General features: G+C 39.6%; 2 protein-coding genes across 5 annotated transcripts in view; both read left to right on the top strand.

Annotated features, from left to right (window-relative positions):
• The first annotated feature begins 62 nt into the window (after positions 1-62).
• Positions 63-18,281, top strand: LOC110954257 (huntingtin-interacting protein 1-related protein-like). Its single transcript, XM_022198718.2, has 33 exons — positions 63-313; positions 614-677; positions 1,922-2,064; positions 2,161-2,217; positions 2,593-2,673; positions 3,811-3,887; positions 3,981-4,042; positions 5,495-5,635; positions 5,717-5,774; positions 6,508-6,583; positions 6,676-6,813; positions 6,900-7,022; positions 7,617-7,800; positions 7,899-7,987; positions 8,285-8,401; positions 8,525-8,626; positions 8,923-9,117; positions 10,231-10,341; positions 10,453-10,647; positions 10,726-10,873; positions 11,359-11,445; positions 11,544-11,651; positions 11,734-11,870; positions 12,180-12,290; positions 12,609-12,667; positions 12,771-12,801; positions 12,888-12,950; positions 13,934-14,034; positions 14,143-14,248; positions 15,337-15,460; positions 16,012-16,073; positions 17,293-17,904; positions 18,004-18,281. Exons 1-33 carry the CDS (start codon positions 233-235, stop codon positions 18,037-18,039), a joined length of 3,879 nt encoding a protein of 1,292 aa, XP_022054410.2. The 5' UTR covers positions 63-232; the 3' UTR covers positions 18,040-18,281.
• Positions 18,282-20,706: 2,425 nt separating this feature from the next.
• The window catches only part of rilpl1 (Rab interacting lysosomal protein-like 1), a 29,144-nt gene continuing 26,388 nt past the window's right edge, over positions 20,707-23,462 (top strand). For 2 of the 4 annotated variants that reach the window (XM_022198719.2, XM_022198721.2), the window contains exon 1: positions 20,735-21,622. In XM_022198719.2, coding sequence (XP_022054411.1) covers positions 21,335-21,622 — 288 coding nt within the window. In that variant the 5' untranslated portion in view covers positions 20,735-21,334. Of the gene's footprint in view, positions 21,623-23,462 lie in introns of all 4 variants that reach the window. The other 2 variants (XM_022198722.2, XM_022198720.2) reach the window with 2 other exon arrangements.

Below are 23,462 nucleotides of genomic sequence, written 5' to 3'. Positions count from 1 at the left end.
TTGTGGAGTTTTCTTTGTGTGCGTTTTTACGCATTTGGCGAACTTTTACGCACCGGATTTTATTTCCTCATTAGTGAGCTCTGTTTTGAAATGATGCTGGTGAAAAGGGACTTTAAAGAGGAGGCGTTTTAAGAAGACAGACGCACCTTTAATTATTTTTAAGGGGAAGGAGAGCACGCAGGTGACGAGTTGGGCCATTTGGGAGTTATACGTTTGATTTTTGGTTCACAACATGAGCAAGTCGAAGAATAAAAGTGAGAACAAGACAGAAAAGGCTTTGGCTGCGGAGAAGGAACAGTTTGGCAAACAACAGGTGAGTAGTTTGTTAAAGCTAAATCCTGATACAAATGTAGTTGGTGTCGCGTTTTGGGTACATTTGGCCATTATTGCTTTAAATAAAGAAGGCGCCCTGTCAAGATGTGTAACATGAAGCCATTATCAACAAAAAAAAATATTTTAAATGTAATGTTTCAGGGAGATTAAAACAGTTTTTGTATCTTACTGGGGTGGATCCAGCTTTCTTTTTTGTTGTAATCTACAAATGTAATCTTTAACGATGCTGACCTGTTGTCATGGGTTAGTTATGTCCTCATTGTTCGTTCTTTTTTTCCAGCTCCACAGCATCAGCAAAATCGTCGCCACTGCTGAAACACCGCCCAAAGAGAAATATGTGCGCAGTATCCTTTTAACCAGATACCTGGAGGAATAACATAAGCTGCAGTGTTTTCTGTCAAATGACTTTTATTAACTTTACTTTCTTAACTGATTTTTCAAGGTGTTGACTAGTAGATTTTACAGCCATGCTAGTGACTTTGTAGGTTTAGCTAAATATTGACACTTAGCTTGTTGGCATCTGCTAATGACTTAAAAACAAAAGTTCAGCTATGATTTATGACTCCATTTGGCTAAAATATTGAACAAATTTGAAACCAGTGTTATTTTCATCAAAAACGCCACCTTGGCAGGGACAAGTTTATCAAATACACATCCATTCGTTAGGTGCTATGCTAATGCTAACTGCCTCACTGTTACACCACTAACACCCTTCGTTTGGTACCATGCTAACATTTGCTAATGACTTAAAAACAAATGTGCAATTTTGATTTATGGCTAAAATATTGAACTGTTTTGAAACCAGTGTTGTTACAATCAAAAACGTCACCCAGAGAGGGACATGGAGAAGTTTATCAAACTTGCATACCTTCGTTAAGTGCTATGCTACTGCTAACTGGCTTACTGTTACAATGCTAGCACCCTTAGTTTGACACCATGCTAACATTTGCTAATTAGATAAAAAGAAAAGTGCAGCTGAGGCATAGAGAAACGTTTCGTTAAATAACTGCACATATTAGTGTTATTACTGTTAAAATGACTGACAAAGTTCACACTGTAACGGACATGAGTGGGTTTACTAAATTTCAACCCATCTGTTGGTGCTATGTGGGTCACTGCTAGCACTGGTAGTTTGTCAGCATGAGCATACAAACATTTGCCAGTAAAATAAAAACAAGAGTGCTGCTGAGTGCATATATTTGGCTTTGTTTAAATGGCTATTGGGCAAATTTGAAATTTGAAAGTCTTAATAGTACCAAAGAGGGCCATCAATCTGTGAATCAAGTTGAAATAACTTAATCATTTTCATGCCATGCTAATGCTAGCAGGCTCGCTGTCACAGTGCTAATGTCAGTTAGCATGTTCACTACATTTTTCCATATGTTTTATTTAATTGGTTTTTAAGTCCTGTCCTGTTTATACACACCTTAGAAAATAGTAAAATTAGGAAAATTTATATATTTTTTTCTGAAAATACACAAGTTTGGTGATTTATTGGGATCACGTATCAAACAAAGTGTTGTAGACTATTTCCACCACAGTTCATCTTGTGCACCAGTGTTTTGGAGTTTCCTTGACAGCTGTGCAGATGTCATCATGGGAACTCATAAGGAGGGAGGAGCGACCACCTTCTGGTCCTACACACTCAACCTGCCCCTGTCCAGTAACTCCATGGTCAGCTGGAAGTTCTGCTATCTGCTGCACAAAGTGCTGAGGGACGGACACAGAAATGTAAATTCAGTTTCTGTGTTTCCTCCACCTTCTTCCAAAACTTTCCTTTCTCGTGTCATTGATGTGTAATCTGCCTCATCTCCGTCTGGTCTGCAGGCTGTTGCAGATTCTTACAGATACTGCCGCAATGTGAAAGACATGGGCATCCTGTGGGTGAGTAGCTGCCACGATAAAGCTGCAGCTTAGATTCAAACTGGAGAAGATTGTTATGAGGGTTTTTTTTAAACAATAGAGTTGAGAAACCCTTTTTTAAAAAGCTGCAGCAAAATATTTAACTGTTGTTTTATAAATATCATATAAGAATTTCTGCACGCACAGATTGTTTCACAGAGTAACAAATCTGACATATGTTGTGTATTTTTTCATGTTTAGTTTGGTTTTCTTTCAGATCATCCAAGTATTTAATTCAGATGTTATATTTAAATTCATACCTGACTCAGTTGTTTTAAAATGTAATGGTCAGACTAGTATCTTAAAAAGTTATGTAGTCTAATGCAATGCAATCTAATAGATTGTTCTTTTTTTCAGGGAACCTTGCATGATCGATATGGCCACATTGTCGCCTTGTCTGCTAAATACCTCAGCCACAAAATGGAATTTCATGCAAAGGTAATACTTTTCTATTGTTCTGAGGTCTACAATCATTTACAGGGACTTAATTTACTGATCAAAAGATACATGTTTCACAGCAAAATTAGCTTTACACAACTTTGCTGTTTTTAGCCTTTAGAGACAGAAGAATGAACAAAAAAATAACACAAAAATGCGCATTATTCTTGTTTTTACAAACCAGACCTCTTTCCCCTATTTAACGCTTGATAGCATTTGATGTAAATGTCACACAACCAGGATTCATTATTAGAATAAATGCTAGAATAAAAACTAAAAAACATTTTCTTGGAGAAAAATACCCTGTTTTTTATTCAGTAAACAGCTTTTTCTTGAGATAACAGTAAATGGGTTTTGGTGTTAAAAAGATGTTTAAAGAGTTTAATGCCTTTAAATGACCTTTAATGTGCACATACATAGAAAGGGTATTTGAAATATATTTTTTATTAATCGTGCATTTGTAGTTTATACGATGCTAATATTTTTTTAGACCTGTAGTTGTATGACAGAGAGTTACATTTGCTTAAATCATCACGTGATTGTCATGTAAACAAACTGACACGGTGTCCACATGCTGCAGAGAGGAGTAGGACAATTGATGTCATATTTAGAGATCTTCTCTACTTTCTTTTGCTATTAAATGCAAATGTAGATTAGAGTAGTCCACTAATTCAAAAATCGAAAAACTCTCTGAAAACAGGCAAGTACAGTTTAATATTAAGGCTAAATATTGTCCAAAAAATGATTGTGTGCAGCTTTTTAAGATCCATTTGAAATTGGTAGTCACATTTTTTAGAAAACAAATCATATTTTAAATGCCACTTCATGTGTTTATATATTGTTGCGGTCGACCGGTTATGTGCCAGTTTGTTTTGACGCAGCCATCTGGCAGCCTTGTTTTAATTTTCTGGATCAAAATTCTGTCAACCATGCTGGTTTTATGTGATGTCATCCGTCTTAGTCCATGCTGGTTTAGAGCACATGAGCACTAGTGCAGGGAGAGAGGAGCTGCCAGGCAGCTACATATCATCTTAGAAGTGAGGACAGTTTGATTGTTTAGTCAACTAACTGCACATAGCCCAAATAATTAATAGTTTGATTTATTTGAATGTAAAACAAGAATGCCCTCTTCCACAGCACAAGGTGATTCCAGGTAACCTGGAGGCCAGTGATGAGACTTTGGAGAGGGAAGCAGGAACTGACATGACTAAAGTGTAAGTTCTCTGCTCTCTAACTGCAGCTGTGTTGCTTTTTTTTTACCAGCTGAATGCAGTGTTTATGATTATGCATGTTGTGATGTGGTGCAGGTTGGATATGACACAGGAGCTGCTGGATTACTTGGATGCTGGACTGAAGATGGCGGAGACAGGTTTGTCCATCAGGAGCTTCATCAGCAGTTTTTTTTTTTAAACAAATGAGTAATTAGTTTTTAACATTTTGTCTGTTAAACCAACACATTTTTTGGCTGATCTGCCAGTACTTTCTGACTTTAACTGCCTTTTACACCAATCAAGCAAAACATTATGACCACCTGTTGGTATCATTTATGCTGCTAAAACTCCTGTGACCCAGTGAGTCATGTAACCAGGACCTCTGGGGATAATCTGTGGCACTGGGATGGTGGTAGTGAATCATGTGGGTCCTGTGGGTTGCAGGGTGGGACCTACCTAGATCAGGCTTATAAATTTTATAATGCGGGCTGCACTGTGGATTAGTGGTTAGCACTTTCACCTTGCAGCAAGAAGATCCCCGGTTCAAATCCTGGGGTGGGCCTGGGATCTTTCTGCATGGAGTTTGCATGTTCTCCCTGTGCATGCGTGGGTTTTCTCCGGACACTCCGGCTTCCTCCCACAGTCCAAAAATATGCTGAGGTTAATTGATCACTCTAAATTGTCCATAGGTGTGAATGTGAGTGTGATTGTCTGTCTGTATATGTAGCCCTATGACAGACTGGCGACCTGTCCAGGGTGTCCCCTGCCTTCGCCTGAGTCAGCTGGGATCGACTCCAGCACCCCCCGCCACCCTAGTGAGGATAAAGCGGTGTATAGAGGATGGATGGATGGAATTTTATGATGCAGCCCAAAGTGCATTACAAAATAGGGTTGAAAAAAGATGTTGAGTCAACAATAGGAATGAAAATAAATGACATAAATAGTGAAGTTGAATTGAAAGAGTCAAGGTTGAATAACCCCAAATAAAACACAGAATGCAGGATAAATATTAAAATACTTCCAAAAAGCCAAATAGCAAGAAAATGATCCAGGAGGCAGGATATCCCACAGTTTAGGGCCATAAACAAAAGGAAGTCTTATTCGTACTAATTATAATAGTAATTTATTTTTTTATAGTTAGTGCAGCAAATTTTATCTAGTAAGTCTTTGCTTCTTTAAAGCGCTTTGTTTTACATTTTATAAAAAGTGCTATACACACAAGACTGAGTGAAAATCCAATAAAACACTTAAATAACAGTGATACAACCTACCAGAAAAACACTTTAAAATACTGGAGACCATGAAAAAAGGAATAAATAGGTTTGATAACAGTAAATTATGTGAAAGCACAAAACAAATGCATGATTTTTTTTTAACGGCATTGATTGAAACTTCTGTGTGTTGGAACTTCTTAATAAGAGTTGAGTTGATGTTGAACATAAAATAAAAGATTATAGTAAGTACTGAGGAAAACGTGACTGTTTCCAGCAGCAGGGGGATGTGTAGGTACAGCATTGTGGGTTTTTAATAGTTTTTGGATAATTAATGAGCAACAAGTTCACAAAATGATCTGCTCATTTATTTTGGTGCCGTGTTTTTCTTTCTTAAAGTTTTGCGTCAGCTGGATGCCAACGGAGCCAAATCCACCACCCCAGCTGGACAGTGCAGACTGACTCCACTGATCCCACTCATCCTGGACTGCAGCTTTCTCTACCACTTCTCTGTGCGACTGTTGTTCAAACTTCACAGCCGTGAGTGATGCATGTCTTTATTCAGTGAGACTCTGTTTTATCAGATCAATTTTTTAATCCATCATATCCTTTGCTTCACAGGCATCGCTCCAGATGTTCTTCTTGGACATCGAGAGCGGTTTCGTGATCTGTTCATGAGGTAGGTCATCAGTATTATGAGGAGAGCTCATTATTTTTGACATTGTTTGGGTGGGGTATTCAGCCCTCTGAACTCCAAACCGTTTCTGGGCGTTTTTTTGCTTCTGTCACATTTTTGCTTACCGTATTTGTCACTGCTGTGAAAACAGGATAACCAGAGCAAGAAGTAGCCATGGTTACTGTGCAGTATACTACAGTTATAACGCTGCAAACCATAAAAGAAGAACCAAAAATTTCATTTTTTATTTTATTCTACAAAAAATGTCAAAACTAAGAACAGACCTGTTTGTTTGTAAGCGCACATAGGTGTTACCAATAATGATTCAGCTGAGAAGTCCCAGATTTACTTTGTCATGTACCTGTTGGTTTTAGCAGAATCAGCTAAGACTTCACAGTTGCAGAGTGGAAACCAGAATTTTTACTTTTTTTGGAGAAAACAGTTTATTTTCAACTCTGATTAACACCACACAGAGTCAGATCTTGGACCATTAGAACATTTCCTCTCTGATAATCAAACATATGTCCTCTCCAGGTGATAATTGCTACAATTCTGTCATTTTTTACAGATAACATGCCTTTCAAACTCAGGTTTAGAAGTTCAAAAAGACAACATGCAATGCTGATATGGCTCAGAGCTCATGTCCATTACACTTTGAGATGATAAAACATGAAAATGTGAAATGGGAAGACAGGGAAAACAACCCTGAAACTAACAGCTGTGTTTTCTACTGCAGCCTCACACAGTTCTTCAACAGAGCCAGAGAAATGGAGTTCTTTAAAAGTGTTATCCGGATCCCAGATCTTCCAGATGTAAGTTTCCATTGGTGGTTTCTCCTGTACATACACTGGTTTTATGTTGGTTTCCATTGTGCACATGTGCTTTGGTCATCACATCTCCACAGGAACCTCCAAACTTCCTCCGAGCCGCTGCTTTGGCTGAGTATAAAAAGCCGGTGGTGGTGATGCCCAATGAGGAGCGTCATGAGGAGGAGGAGGTGGAGTCACGGCCAGACTTTAGATCAGCGTCTCCGATGCCACAGGTACGCTCACATGCAAGTCAGGAGATAAAATATATCACCATCTTTCTTTGGAATCCCCTCTAATATTCAGCTTTTAATCATGGCAGTACTATCTGGTCAGCCAAATGGGAGCACCTGATGCTTCGTTGGAGCAAAGAGAAACGGAGAATGAAAGTCTGAAGAGGGAACTTGAGGTGTTGAAACCAGAACTGCAGCTCATCAAGTCTGAGGTAAGTGACGGCTTTGTGTCATTCAATATTAGTATTCTTACAGCTTTTTTCAAGCACGTATGGATGAGACTGTTCTGGTTTTATCTAGCTGCCTGGTTATCTTGTTCTCTGTGCAAAGGGAGTACAGCCCTCTGAATGTTACACTCTGACCCATGTCCTCCTTTGTGTTTTTATTCCAAAAACTTTAAAACGACCCATATTTGCAGTCAAACCTAAATTATGTCTGAGACTGTGTCAGATATTTAAATGCAGCTTCCTTCGCTGTTTGGACAAAATGACCTTACATCAATACATTGCCTATCTGCCAGTGTGACTACATTCTTGTAGACTTCTTTCTTTTGTTTAAAGTGACATTAAAATGTTATTCAGACACGTTAAGTAGCAGTCGGAGTGTCTTCTTTCCACAGATGCTAACCACAAGGCGCTGAACTCTTGGGCCTCAAATAGGAAAATGTTGTATACAAAAGTGTGTGTCTTGGTCACAAATTTTATGAAACAAAAAAAATAATCAAAAGCTCTATCGCAAACATGTTTATTTATGTTATGTGTTTAGAGTTTCCAGTATTGATCAAAGAGTTTCCTCCTCTTCCTCAGGCTCAGAGGTGTGTAACCGAGTTGAAGTCTCAAGTGAACCGTCTGGAATCCGAGGTGGAGGAGCAACGCACTCACAAACAGATGGCAATGGTGGAAAACGAACATCTGCGGATGGAAGTGGAGGCACTACGGAGCACTAATGTGGCCAATGTTGGCGCTCAGATTGGATTCAAGGAGGCAGACAGTGAGTGTACAGATTTATGTGAAGGTGGATGAGCCGTACAAATGTCGCTAAAGCTGACTGACAGTGTTCGTCCTCTTTGTCCCATCGTCTCCACACAGGCAGAGCTCAGGCAGCAGAGATGCGTTTTTCCCAACTTAAAGAGAGACACGCTGAGCTGGTTACCAGCCATGCTGATCTGATGAAGAAGGTAAGCTGCAGATTCTTTGTTTACTTTAAATACACACATTTCTTTTCCTCCTTGCTGAGAGTTCAATGAGATAATTTACACTATTCCCACATTTTAGGATGAACATAATGCAGCAGCTGGTTAACTTAATTTAGCACCACAAAGACAGGAACCATTCTGAATTTGACAGGTGGATTTTGTACCTTCCATCAGAGCCAGGCTAGCTGTGCCTTCTCTGTACAGTCTTTCTGCTAAGCTACGTCAACTGTAACTTTCTGTCCCGGTGAAACATCTGTTGCCGTTTGTGTTCATGTGCAGAATGCAGAGACAGTGAAGTTATTGTCAAGTTCTAAACAAGACCAAGATCATTTACTAAGAGCCAAAATGCAGCTGGAAAATGAGGTGGAAGGTCTACGACAGGAAAAAAGAAACACGGTGAGAGCTCGCCATCTCCATCCCATAGTCACTCCTGGTATTATGCCCTTCAAACACAGTGATCTTGTGCTGATATACAGAGGTTGTTGTGATTATTGATGAGGTCGGTCTCGTCCCAATCAGATGGGTCAGCAGCAGCAGGAGGTTGACCGCCTGAACAAAGAGCTACTGGAGCAAAGAGCAGAGCTGGCAATCCTCCGCAGCGCTCTGGAGAATAAAGAGATGGTAAAATGCACACACAGGACAGGACACAGTATATCTGCTTTTGGATTTTCAACAAACTCTCTGGCACCTCCATTAGGCCAAAATTTCTGTCAACTGTTAGACTTTAAATTCCTGTAGTCACAGTCGTAGTCAGTCACATTTATTATTTAGAGGTGATTAGGCTTTACCATTATGATGTAAACTTAAACTTCTGTTGCTAGCATCTTGGTGCCTGATACCAAAGGACCAAACATACTTTAGGCAGTGGTGGTTGTAACATTTTGCCTCATCAGTGTGTGCTGCTTGTTTTTGTTCAGGAGGGATCTCAGGTGAGCAGCAGCCTGGCGGCTCTGCAGGCGGAGCGAGACGTGCTGCTGCGCTCTGCAAGAGAAAAGGACATGGAGCTGTCTTCTTTGAGACAACAGAGCCAGCAGCAGCAGAGCTCCCTGGACCTGGAGAGAGACCGACTGAACCGAGAGCTGGAGGCTCTGAGAGCTCAGCTGCAGCAGCAGGTACGAACTGATGACTGTGGAAACATGCACCATTATAACATGTATATCAGCAGGTCAACATGCAACTTGGTGATGCTGTGGCTGGCATAAGGGAGAATCACAAAATTTCTAAGATTAGAGGAGCTAAACCTATACTATTATGTTCCTCCTTTGGTTTGTGTTGCTATGCCTGTCAAGCTGTTGCATCCGCCACTCAATATGTGGGGTTTCAGCTTTGTTAGAGAGCAGCTACAATGGAAATGATGTCAAATTTATAGAATAATAGCTCATATATATCAGAAAAGTAGACAGAAAGGATGACTCAGACTTGCCACATCTTTACAATTGGCGTGCAGTATAAACACACAGGAACAACAATGTTAGTACACTGCAGTCCAAGTCAATATTTAGTTTAATTTAAGGTGACATTTCGTTGTGACTCCTTATAGCTTTGAATATTAATCATATCTTTTAGCCAGTTGCTTGTAAAACTAAATTATACTGCTTTTTGATTTATTTACAGTATGCCAGCATTTTTCTCCCACATTGTGGATTTGATCCATCCAGGCTCTTTATTTTGAGAGTTTTAAAACACACCAAAATGTAATGCAATACATACATATACTAACTAGGTCTGATCTGGGCACTGAAGCTTTAGTACTCATAAATTATAGAACTTTAAAATGTTCAGGCATCAGGGTAGATCTGTGAACTTACAGTGCCTGTTCAAAAAAGTGTCTGAGATTTGCTCTGGTGGGTCGACTGCTTCACCGTGTTAGTTTTGCGCTCCTGTAATGCTGTGTGTGCACAAAAATCCATGTAGCAGAACCACAGATGCTGTCTTTTTGTTTTATTCCACATATTCTTCTTTGTCAAAAACATAGCACCTACACCATCCACAGTGTCAGTTAATCGCTGACAGTGGTTAAGTGTGCCTGATTATCAGACATTACACAAAACACTGTACAACTTAGTTCACCATGCAGAAGACCTGCAAAAGGATTATGATTAATAAAGTCAGTGGAGGTCCCCTTTAAACTGAGTTGAAGTTAACATTATGATGGAGGATTTGCTGCACAGACACCTCCGTTTTAGTTGGTTGGTCCTTTCATGTGCCCTGAATGTTTTCTACAGCTGGCCATCAATGCAGAGCAGAAGCTGGAGATTGACAGGTTGAGACGAGAGCTGGACTCGACGCGTGCAGAACTGAGCCGTGCGAACAGCACCCTGCAAAGCAAAGAAATGGTAAGAAGATTTCTGGAAACTGTTCTACAAGTTGCACTTGAGATAAGCACCGGTAGTCAAATCAAATCAAATCAACTTTATTTATATAGTCATGCATGCTTCACTCCCCAGAGTGGCACCCAGCTGAGCAGCACACTGGCAGGGCTGCAAGCAGAGAGGGAGGTGCTGCTGCGGTCGACAAGGGAACAGGAGGCCGAGCTCAACTCCCTCAGACAGCAAGCTCAGCTCCAGCAGAGTTCCCTGGAGCAGGAGAGGCAGAGGAGCAGCATGGAGCTGGGCAGCCTTCACGCCCAGTTACAGCAGCAGGTTCTCTACTGTGCTCACAGCTGCATAGTAAAGCTTCATTTCAATTAGTTACTGATGAGTCTGTGTGTTTTAAATCAGGCCTGTCGTGAAGGAGAGCTGACCCAGAAGCTGCAGGAGGAGCAGTTCTGTCTGCTGCAGTGTGCAGTGGTGGAGGCTGAAGGCATCATACTGGATGCTGTGGCCAAAGTGGACGACCCCGTACATGTCCGCTGCATCAGCTCACCTGGTAACACTTCTATTCCCTCCTCAAAGAAGAAATTGTAATGCTATGTAATGTTCTTTGAGTACCACTATGGTGGAAAGGTGCTATGTAAGTGCAGAACATAACACCTGTGCAAAAATGTTGGACATTCTGGGCTTTTTCAATTTTTGTAAAATAAATAATCAACCATTTTTAAATGTCCTTTTAAAAAAAACTTCGCTGTACTATAATTTCTTGAGTTCTCTGTCTGTCCAGCCATGGTTGTGCTGTTTTTGTCGAGGTGCAGGAAAAACACCCAGAAAGTGTTTGAAGTCCAGAGGGGTACACAAAAATCACCTCCTGCACATTTTTTAGCAGTTACATGTGTTGAATGTATATTTCAGACTACAAGACTGCATGTAAAAGGGAAACTGTAAGCAATGTAAAACCTTGATATCCTCGTTTTACTCTGTCTTTAATTCATGATTTAGCATTTCACTTCTCTCACTTGTTCTCCTTCTGATTTTCAGATTATTTGGTGAATCGAGCCGAAATAACTCTGGGTTCTATTGACAAAATGCAGCAGAGCCACTTGGTCTACCTGGGAAACAGGAATGGTGGGTTAGGAATCATTTGTGTGTGTTTAGGTGAAAGCTTTACAGAGTGTGTTTACCTCAGATGATGAGTGTATCCATCCACACTCTCTGCTCTGCAGATGCCAGTGGTTTGTTGAGATCGGTCACACAGTTTTCCCACCTTGCTGCCGACACCATTGTTAACGGAGCAGCAACATCGCATTCAGCTCCCACCGACCAGGCCGACCGTAAGAGACTCGCTCTGTTACTGTTATTGAAAACGCCAAACACGTTACACAGAAACACTTCACTCTTGTTTGTCTCATGCAGGCTTGACTGACAGCTGTCGGGATTGTGCGAATCACTGCCTTCAGTTCTTGAAGGATCTGAAGCTTCAGGCCAGTTTACAGAGAGCAGACCCATCTGCAATACGCTACACTGTTCAGCGCCTCCTCACACTGGGACAGGTAGGATAGAATTATTTTTTTAAATTTATTTTCCAGATAAATTTTTTGTGCTGTTATTAGACAGCTATAGAGAGACAGAAAATGGGGGACAGAGCAAAGGTTCTGGGCTGGAATTAAACCTGAACGACGGTGGTAAGGACTCAGCTTTGTTACATGATTGTGCTGCTGAAGTTCCCTGGACTGAGTTCATATTAGAGTCAAAAAAATAAAAAGACTCTACAGACAAGATTGCAGCTCTCTAAATCTGGACCTTTCTGTATTTCCTGCTGTAGCTCTGATGTTGTCTTTAACTGTATGATTCTTGCTTAGGATTTGCGTCCCAAAGGACAAGATGTGCTGAAAGAAGAGCTGGGGAGCATGGTGGACAAGGAGATGATTGCTACATCCACTGCCATCGAAGAGGCTGTGCTCCGAATGGACGTAGGGACAAACGCATCAGTGTTTTTTTTTTTTTTTTTTTAATAAACAAAGATTGCATACAGCAAACAATGAAAACATTTGAGCATAAAAAACATATAAATTAACTTAATATACAACCCTGCCCCCCTCAACACACACAACACCAGACTATTTAGTTAGAGAGTTACTCCATGTTGCTAAATAAATAAATAAATATATACATTCGGTCACTCAGTCTTTGCAGTTTCCATATTGGCATTGAATCTCTTTGCAGATGACTTCACTGAACAAATGTACAGATGGTGAGGTGTAACATTTGTTTCCATTTTTATTTCACAGGAGATCCTGAATCAGGCAAAGAGAGACACCACTGGAGTTAAGCTGGAGGTCAACCAGAGGTAAGATGAATAATACATCGACCTAAAACTTTTTATTCTGCATTGTTTTTGCTTCTGTATCTTACCTGCAATCTGCGTGATTTTTTTTTTTGTTTCATTACAGTATCCTGGGCTCCTGCTCAGACCTCATGAAGGTAACAAGTCTGTTTGCCTATAAATGGTTTTCTGTAAACTAACATGTTTACTGGGTATTCATTCTGCTCTGCTCTCTCCTCTTCAGGCTGTTCATATGCTTGTTACAGCTGCCACCGACTTACAGAAAGACATTGTGGAAGGAGGCAGGGTGAGTTTGAATGATTGTCATCCAAAGTTTAGATTAAAGGAGAAACTCAGACACTATCCCATGTCTGTATTTTTTAGATTTATTTTTTGATATACACTAGTTTTTTACGTTCTTTGCTGACTGAAAAATACGTCAGAACTCGAACTCAAGTTGCAAAAACAACCTAATTTTAAGGCTTCTGTTATATTTTATATGTTATATATTCTCTCCTGTACTGTGCAAATTATGAGAAGATAAAGTTGATTTAATAAGACACACCAAGAAATCCCTGAAGTATCTTACACTAATTGCTAATCATATGACAGAGATGACAGATTAAAAAGCTGTTACATTTTGAAGTTATTGCCGAGAGAGTAGCCTGGATGGACCCATTTCTGCTCTATCCAGGAAATGGAATGTCAAAGTTGGCAACTAATGAATTTTATTTTGAAGAATGAAGGTTTGAGAATTTGATTATAAAAGTTTTAAACTGCTTCTCTATTTTAATTTTTTACTTTTCTATTGTTAAAATGTGTATTTACAGCAAATATTCTGGCTTGTATGAATGGATGGTGTCTGAGTGCAAAACAAAAAAAATGTTGGTTTGCAGATTTTTGTACTACTCTCTTAAATTTAAAACCTTTATAAGTGGTAAGAAAATTTGATAAATGGCATTTATTGTTAAGTTTCCAAGTAAAAAATAATGATTTTTACTACCAAATATGTTATCTGGGTCACATTAAATGGCCACTTGCATTACCAGCAATCGTCATCTGCAGCTGAAAAGCACATGTGAATTGCTGTTTAAATTCCATTACATTTGAGTCTGTGGTAAATAATTTTAGGTCTTATAATTTGCGGATTTTCTGTTATTCATTGTTTCATGTATGCCCATTAAAAGACATTGATCTGTTAAAAAGTCCTAAATGTAGTTTGGTTACCACTGCAGAAGCCCCAGTTACACTGCCGCATGCAGTAATGGTTTGTATTTGTTCTTCCTGCAGGGGGCAGCGTCCATCACAGAATTTTATGCCAAAAACTCTCGTTGGACTGAAGGACTCATCTCCGCCTCCAAAGCTGTGGGTTGGGGGGCCACGCAGCTGCTGTATGTATCAAAAACCATGAATACAGAGCCCATATGTTATTAGTTACATAACACATCCAGAACTTCAGGCCATTTAATAATATGTCATACTCACCTCTTTGCTGTCAGGGACTCTGCTGACCGGGTTGTGGGTGAAAAGGGAACATATGAGGAGCTCATCGCCTGCTCACATGAAATCGCTGCCAGCACTGCCCAGCTAGTAGCTGCTTCTAAGGTACAGACCTACGTTAAAACATTATCCCACTGCAGTATTTCAAAAAGGTACCCCATAGAGCGTTGTTTGAGTCTTTGTACAACGAGCACACTCAAAAGAACATAATGTACATTTTGGCAGCTATGGAAAGTAGCTGAAATACTGCTGAGTTCAGTTTGGTTTAGATGCAACCAAATGAGCAGTGTCTTATTGGGATTCTTCACATTTTAAGTGTATGAGTTGTTCAATCTAACAGACATTACCCTCTTCACTGTATGAGGTAGTCCTATAAAACTATCGCAATATAATGTAAAATCACCAAAGATTAGCAAAAAGACAAATACATATAGTTTTGTTGCTGATTTTCTTATTTGGCAAGTTTAGGAACAGCTGGTCCTACCTGTCTGTATATGCAATATCAGCATTTTGAATATCAGTATTTTGTAATCATGGAAGGATCTGTGCAATAGCAGCGTTTGTATCTCATAGAATAACTCTGTAATATTGTTATTTTCCACAGTGGAATTTTTGCAATATCCACATGCAGAAGAATCTGTACTATACAAACAGCGCTTCCGTACATTTCTTGCTTGTGTTTGTTTTCTTACTGATATTCCTTGTGTTTTTGCACTATCCCTTTTACTGCAGAAACACTGCAAGTTTTCCTGCTGTGGGATCAGTAAACAATTATCTTATTTTATCTTATTAAGTACTTAAAACAGGCCCCATTTATACCATCCTGGTTCATCCAAGTTACAACTATAAATACTCTTAAAGAGTTGGGAGATGCAACCAACTTTTTATTCCAACTCATTGAGGCTATTTATTCTTCAGTAATTGGTATCAATGAAAAATGTGCAGAAAGGACACGTCACATTTACATTTACCTGTACTGTGTTGTGATGGAGACAAACATTAAATGTATGCACTGCACTAAAGTCATTTTTATGATTCTCGTGACCTTACAGACCTCAGTGAGTCTTGTAGAATATTTGCAGTGTTTTTGTTTTGAAACACTCAATTCAAAAATATGACAATGAATGTGTATTTATAGTTTAATCTGACTATGACACCTCACTAACTATTTCTAAATTCTGCTGTGATTTCAGGTAAAGGCTGACCGCAACAACAAGAAGCTGTACACGCTGCAACAGGCCTCACGACACGTCAACGACATGGCTGCTGTGGTCGTCACCTCCACCAAACACGGCCAGCAGCAGATCTCTGACCACGGTGAGAGGAGAGCTGAGGGAGTGTGCAAGCAGATAGATGTTTTAAAATTCAACGTTGTAACAGTGAAACAAGTTGTGAACACAACAGTGACTTTATTATCAGGGCTAAAAGTGTAATATGGTGGACATGCTGAGACATAGATGTCTATTTATGCATCCAGCAAACATGGACTCAATTTGTATTTATTTAGAGTTGTGCTATTGTTCAGTTTAGAGAATATAACTCCTACATTCCATCTGTTTAAGCTCTGTTTTTGGTTTCCACCAAGCTGTAAAATGAAATACTCAACTCTGTCCGGTGTGTTATATTTTTTAAAAACGTTTTTCTGTTGCTGCAAAATAAAGGCCTCTAATGTCACCAAAACAGTGACATTAGAGGCCATAAAATCAAAACAATGAGCTAATCAAAATGCTAAAAAGCTTTGTAGAGCTGAAAGTAACCACACTAAATAAAACTAAATAGGACCTCCTCCATATTCCAGATAGTCATTTAATATGAAAATATTTATGATTGCAGCTTCAAGGCTCTCATTTAATATTTTTGTTTTACAGGTGTAATGGACTTCTCTGGCATGTCTCTGATCAAGCTGAAAAAAGAGGAAATGGAGGCTCAGGTGAGACCTATGTATCCCAAAACAAATCTTTTTTTTCTCTGTTTATTGCAAGTAGCCAATGCAACCCAGATACTTGGACTACAGGGAAAGATTGTGTAGTAGCTCAACTCATCTGAAGAAAAAAAAAATCCTTCTGATTGAAAATGAATGCGCTGAGCTGTGAAACCTTGTGTTGTGATTGAAAGTTTAAGAAAACTAGCAAGTCTTAGTAGTTTGCCAAAAGTAGTAGATGAAAGGCTGAAATATCGGTCTTAAAGCACCGACACTAATGAATTTGTATGAAGGGTGAATGGCAGGTTAAAACCAATGGATAAATGTTTGAAATTGCTTTGAAAGCTAACAAGTAAATGTTTGAAATAGCTTATAAATTGAATGGATAATAGTCGAACTGGTTAGCTAATAAAGCTAACTGATAATAGCTGAAGTAGTTAGCTTATAATGCTAATGGATGATATTTGAAGTAGTTAGCTTATATTGCTAATGGATGATATTTGAAGTAGTTAGCTTATATTGCTGATGGATATAGTTGAAGTTGTTAGCTTATAAAGCTAACTGATAATAGCTGAAGTAGTTAGCTTATAATGCTAGTGGACAATAGTAGAAGGAGTTTGTGTCTTTTCTTTTTCTTGCACTATTTCTTGTATTTGCTGGTGTAACATCAAAAATTTCCCCGTTGCGGGATCAGTATAGGTTTAATCTATCAATCTATGCTAATGGATAACAGTTGATGTAGTTCACTGAAGACTAATGGATAAATAGTAGAAATAAATATCTCAAAGCTAGTAGATAAATAGTTAAACTAGTTAGCTTCAAGCAATGAATAAATTATTGAAACAGCTTAAAATATAGCCAGTAAATAAATGTTTGAAAATAAATATTTAGTGAACTGATAGAGTTAACATAAACGGCTAAAAGTAGCTTAATGGGTAAATTATTGAATGAACAGCATAAATGGTGAGTAATGCATAAATGTTGGGAAAAGATTTCCAAAAGAAAATGAATTTTTGAAACATCAAACTGTATCACTCAAAATAATATCAATGCACGTGGAATCTTAATCAAACCAACATCGACAATTCAGTGGCACAACAACTTTATTGAATACTAAACCGTTGTTATATAATTAAAAGTGTAAAATAAGTAAAGTATTTGTAAAAGTGTGCAAGTCAGACATGTTTGGAGCCACTGAGGGAGATCTTCTGCTCTCTGAATGTCTCAGGTGAAGGTGCTGCAGCTGGAGAGTCAGCTGGAGCAGGAGAGAGTCCGTCTGGGCGAGTTGAGGAAGAGGCACTATGACCTTGGTGCCTCTGGGACCACGGCAGATGGAGATGACAGAGATGACAGCTTCCCACCGCCGCCGCCACCTACTCTGCTCGACTCCACCCCAGTACCTCAGTCCTTTTCTCAGGCACAGCCGTACATCAACACTCAGACCTTCGCATCATCCAATCCATTTGCACCGACTCAGACACAGTCCTTGTCACTGCCTCAGTCTTACGCACCAACACACACCTATTCACAGGCCTGTACACCTTCTCAAACCTACACACCTTCACAGTCCTACACACCTTCACAAGCCTACACACCCTCCCAGCCCTACATTCCCACTCAGCCTTTCACACCATCTCAGCCATACACCCCAAACCGAACTCAGAGTTACTTCACCCCTCAGGCTTATTCGCCATCGCAGCCCTCATCACTCACATCCAGCATCACTCAGCCTAAACCTTCTCAGCCTCAGGCAGCCCAACAGAACAACACCGAGTCCACCAAACCAACCTCAAGGAGACCGAATATCTTTACCAAATCTGGCAACCTGCTGAAGAATGCGGTAAGTACTGAGCCTCACCTGCTGAACTTGGTTCTTCATTTCACATGCCTTCTAACTGAGTAGACGGTGTATACATGAGTGTTTTTATTTTCATTACAGTTCAAACGAGGTGAAACTGGAACGGGGGAGTCTTGAAGCTGACTGAAGAGGAGGAATCTGATTTATTGATTTTACTTATGCACTGGAAAAATAAATGTCCTTTATGATGTTGAAAACACTGATTTCTATCTCTGGCTTTGTAACAGAAATGTAAAAGCAGTAATTGTTTGTGCTTTATAAGAATTACATTAGCAAATTAAATGACGAGAATTTTTTTGGTCATCATACCGACACCTGTATTATGTAAGTGATATATAAAAATAAAAAGTCTGAATTTTTGTGGTATTTTTCAGTTATACATTAAAAGTTGTGTGACCTTTTTCTCCATTGTAATGCAAACTATAAAGAAAAAGTTAAAACTACAATTTAGCCTTGCTACAGAACAGACTAGACTCCTCCAGGCAGGCTGAAAATGCTGCAGCGAGGTACAAATAATTTGACATATTTTACAAAATAGTAAACATATACAGATGGAAATGTAGTTTATGCCAACTTTTACATACCTTTCCAAAAAAATATTGCTTTATTAAAGGCTGTATAACAGCACAAAAACTGATGTGGTTCAGATTTTCAATTCAAGTCACCGTTTTGTGTGTACCATATTTAACACAACTGTGTTTTCCAACAGAGAAAGAAGATTGGTATTTTGTGAACAATCGAGATAGTTTAAATAGGTTTCAAGTTACAACAGTTTAAAGGTTGAGACATTGTATTATTTACTTGATAAAATGGCTGAATTTAAACCCCATGATATACTGTATGTTATAAAAAATTAAGCTTAATGACTTAAATAAGATTAAGAACCTACAATGTTACATATGTTACAAATTTACCCGAGTAATTTAGATGTTAAGGTTAAGCCTTGTCAGTATTACTCATGTAAATTTCCTGGACTAATTTAAATATTCCAGTGAAAATGGTACAGTAAGGTATAAAATACAAATTTACCTGACTAATCCAAAAATATGATTAAATCTCTACAATATAACAAATATAAATGTACCTAACCTAAATATTTAAGTTAAGAACTAACTACATTATATACTCTAACATACTGCTTCAATAATTTAGGAATTCAGGTTAAGACCCTTCAGTATCCTACAGGAAAACACTAACAAATCCAAAGATTCCCTGTGAGCATTAATCACAAATCTAACCAAGCGTTTCTAATAAAGTGCTTGCTGTGTTTTAGTGTAAAGCTGAAACAACTATTGATAACTATGATGCATTATTGAGAGAAGATTAATGGCATAACCTTTAAAGCATTTTTTTCACATAATTCTGAATGTTTCCAAACTTCTCCTTATTTTATGTTGTTACCATTGAAATTATTGCTCCAGCCCTTCTGGAATGAACAGTGTTTGTTAAATTTGAAAAGCTAAATATCTGAGCTACCCTCAGTCAGTCTTGCTCCTGCGTTGGGGCTGGTGTCCCATCCCATTGCGTCGAGCCGACCAGATGAACCAGGTTTTTCCAGTACAGGCGGTCTTGTGCCAGCAGATCTGCATCTGAGCTACCCTGGAACCTCATATAATCTGCATCCAATCAAACATCAATAAATCTAAATGTGGCTGTGTAATATGGTATCAGTCATTCATTCACAGACCTTTTAGATATTTTAACAATTGAATACTGCTAATAACTACATCAAACTGTAAACAAACCCATATAATTTATTTTATTTGGACAGTGGTGATTGAAAGTGTCAGAACAAATGACGGTCTCTTCATGCTGTAATATATTCTCACAGCGACCTCATCTGTCTGTTATTCCAGTCATGCGCAGTACAAAGTGCAATCTCACCACCATGGAAGTGACTCCAGAGACAGCAGCGAGCAGCACAGTCAAGTTAGAGCAATTTAAAACACTCCAGACAGACAATACCGCCTTCACAATTAAAGCACAGTAACACATAATTCATACTTTTATACGTATACTTTGCACTTCTATGCATATTCTTCATACTTTCCTACATATATTTTACACTTACATGAATATACTTTCTACTTTTAGATATATGTACACTGATCAGACATTAGGACCCCCTGCATAATATTTTGTTGGTCCCCCTTTATGTGGTCAAAAATGGTCTGAACCATTGAGCCTGGACAAGAAAACCTCTCAGGGTGTCCTATGGGGTCTGGAAACAAGGCATTGGCAGTGGATCCTTTGGGTACTCTCGGTTGTGCAGTGAGGCCTCTCTGAATCAAATTTGTTCCACTGCAACCTGTTGATGCTTGATCAGGATGGATTCTAGAACGTTTAGAGGTCAAATCAACATCTTGGACGATTATCAGGTTCCTCAAGATGCTCCTGATTAATGTCGTCGCGATGTGGTGGGGTGCATTTTCCTGTGGGGTTGGTCAGTGACATTTAGGATTGACATTTGCATGAAGGAATGTGCTTGTTCTGGGACAATGTTTATTTTGGCGTCCAAGTCTCACCAACATAGATGCCAATATCCAAGGTTTTCCAGCAGAACACCTCATACAAGAAGACCTCTCAGGGTGTCCTATGGGGTCTGGAACTAGGATGTTGGAGGTGGATCCTGGGTTGTGTAGTGAGGCCTCTATGAATGCTGCATCCTGTTGATGTTTGATCAAAGTTGGGTCCAGGAAGTTTGGAGGTCAAATCAACATCTTGGGCGATTGTCACGTCCCTCAAGACGTTCCTGCGGGGAAAGACTAGTGACATTTGGGATTTCCATTTGCATGACGGAGTGTGCTTGTTCTGGGACAATGTTTATTTTAGTGTCTTCAGTCTCATCAACATGGATTCCAAAATCCAAGATTTTTCAGCAGAACACCACATAGTACCAATATGATCCATGTTATTCTCTTCATCTGTCAGTGATCATAATGTTGTGGCTGATGGGTATCTATCTCGTACTTTTATACATATACTTTATACTTTAGTGCAGATACTTTGTACTTTTATGCATATCCTTGATACTTTTATACACAGTGTGTGACTGCGTATATTTCCAGTCTGTTGTGTATCCAGTGTGTTTTATTTTGCCAGGTGCAGCAGCAGTGTGTTGCGCCGTTAGCAGTGTTAGCCGTTAGCTTACCGGCAGACAGCGGCAGCTTCGGCTGGACCGAGATGGGACGCAGCAGAAATTTAGCCCAAACAAATCACACCAGAGCCCGGACTGAGCCGCTGGAGATGGACACACGATAGTTCCAGTGTTTGGCGCAGCTTCACGGTCCGTCTGGATAGCGGTTATCAAGCTAAAGCGGCAGAGAGCAACTTAGCAGACTTGTTCTTCCCGGGAAGGAAGTTTGCTGTGGCGGAGGAAACATAGTAGGACAGCGGGCCGGAACATCCCGACATGGAGGACTCCGGGTCGGCCCTGGAGAAGAATGTGGCCGACCTCACCGTCATGGACGTGTACGACATAGCCGCTGTGGTGGGTCAGGAGTTTGAGCGGATCATAGACCAGTACGGCTGCGAGGCTCTGTCCAGGCTGATGCCCAAAGTGGTGCGAGTGCTGGAGATCCTGGAGGTGATGGTGAGCCGCAGCAGCATCAGCCCGGAGACCGAGGAGCTGCGGCTGGAGCTGGACAAGCTGCGGCTGGAGAGGATCGACCGGCTGGAGAAGGAGAAGAAGCACAGAAAGGTCAGACAGGAAGACCACCAGGGTCCAGTAGAGTGGTAGAGTGGAAGTCCACATCAATCTGAACAGATCAGAGAAAACTAGTGGAGCTAAAGTTACACCTGAACTGTGCTCTAACTACAGGTGGAGGAAGTACTCTTAAAATACTCCAGAACAAGTGAAAGTCCTGCATTGAAAACTAAGTAAAAATACAAGTATCATGGTAAAAATACTAAATAAATTTGCATTAGAACTATCACGTCATTAAAAATACAAATACTACACTGTAAAGCTACTCCATCACAAGTAAAATACCACTATATAGAGCACATTAAAAGTCCTGTATTGAAAATTTTTTAGACTTGAAGCACTGTCACCTTGCAGCGAGAAGATCCCAAGTTCGCGTCCCGGCCTTCCTGGGATCTTTCTGGCTGGAGTTTGCATGTTTTCACTGTGTATGCGTGGGTTTTCTCTGGGTTCTCTCGCTTCCTTCCACAGTAAAAAAAAACATGCTGAGGTGAATTGGTGATTCTATATTGTCTGTAGGTGTGAATGTGAGGGTGATTGTTTGTCTGTATATGTAGCCCTGTGATAGTCTGGTGACCTGTCCAGGGTGTCTCCTCCCTTCACCCCAAGTCAGCTGGGATAGACTCCTGCTTCCCCGCAACCCTAATGAGGACTAAGCATATAGATAATGGATGGAAATAATAATATTGCACTGTAAAAATGCTGTATAACAAGTTTAAGTACCGCCATGAAAATGTGCCTTCAGAGTATTTAAGTATTACCAGATAAAGTACTTAGTGTTGAGAAAGGAAAAAGAAAACAAATGATTACTTGAAAAAATAATCAGTAGTTTGTTAGTTGCACCTTTGGTGAGAAGCAGTTTATTGATGTAGCTGGTCAAAGTGGAGCTGCAGCAGCACAGGGAGAACATGCAAAAACATCCCAGGAAGGTGAGGACACAAACCGGGGATCTTCTAGCTGCAAGGTGAAAGTGTTAACCATCAAGCCACTATGCAGCCTGACTTGTACTCAATAAATAATAAAAGTAAATCTTTTCTGATTCATTTCATGTAATCTGAAAAGTGACTGTAGTTGTCAGGTAAATTTAGTGGAGTCAGAAGTACAATATTTCCCCGTAAAATCACATGTAGTATAAAATGAAAGTACTCAATTAAAGTGAGAGTGCCTAAGTTACTTTTCATCGCTGCAGATCAGATCACAGTATTTTTAGTGGAGACGCACTGTGGAAATATTCTGTGGCTTTTAAAGGGCCCTACACTCTGCTGGCCAGCACTATAAAAATGTTTGTGTGTCAGTTTCTTGTGACAGCGACTGAGTCACCGGTTGACTGATTAACTGCGTCTCATGACTGTGAATAAATGTCTGCTGTGACTGAGAGCCCAACAGAGGCTACATGGACTTCACATGAAAACAGCAAAAAATATATGGTGGGAAAAAACAACCCAACATAGAGGTCAGACATGGGGAAAGTAGCAGAAAGGTGGGAGGATATATGTGGTTAACCAGAGGTTTTCTTTTTTCAGAGTGGTGGATTCTACATTCATGCTTAAAAGGATTCATGCATACTTACTAAAATGACTGGTCTCCAATAAAGATTAGTAATTAGAAGGAAAAAAAATACATATTGGAGACATAAGGGAGGAAAATATCTGAGCATATTAGGAATCAATCTACTGTTGGTTAATAAATGCACATTATCTGTTTCTAATGTTCTGAAATACTGTCATTTATCTGTGAAGAATTCCCATTATACACGCATGCTGTTACAATGTCATATTTTCACAGCAATTTTTACACTGGCTGAAAGAATTCGTGCTACAGATAATATTGTGGTATC

Source organism: Acanthochromis polyacanthus, chromosome 18 (assembly GCF_021347895.1).
Source record: "Acanthochromis polyacanthus isolate Apoly-LR-REF ecotype Palm Island chromosome 18, KAUST_Apoly_ChrSc, whole genome shotgun sequence".
Lineage (NCBI taxonomy): Eukaryota > Metazoa > Chordata > Actinopteri > Pomacentridae > Acanthochromis > Acanthochromis polyacanthus.
The sequence above is the reverse complement of the archived record's forward strand: the minus strand, read 5'-3'. Positions and strand labels throughout refer to the sequence as shown.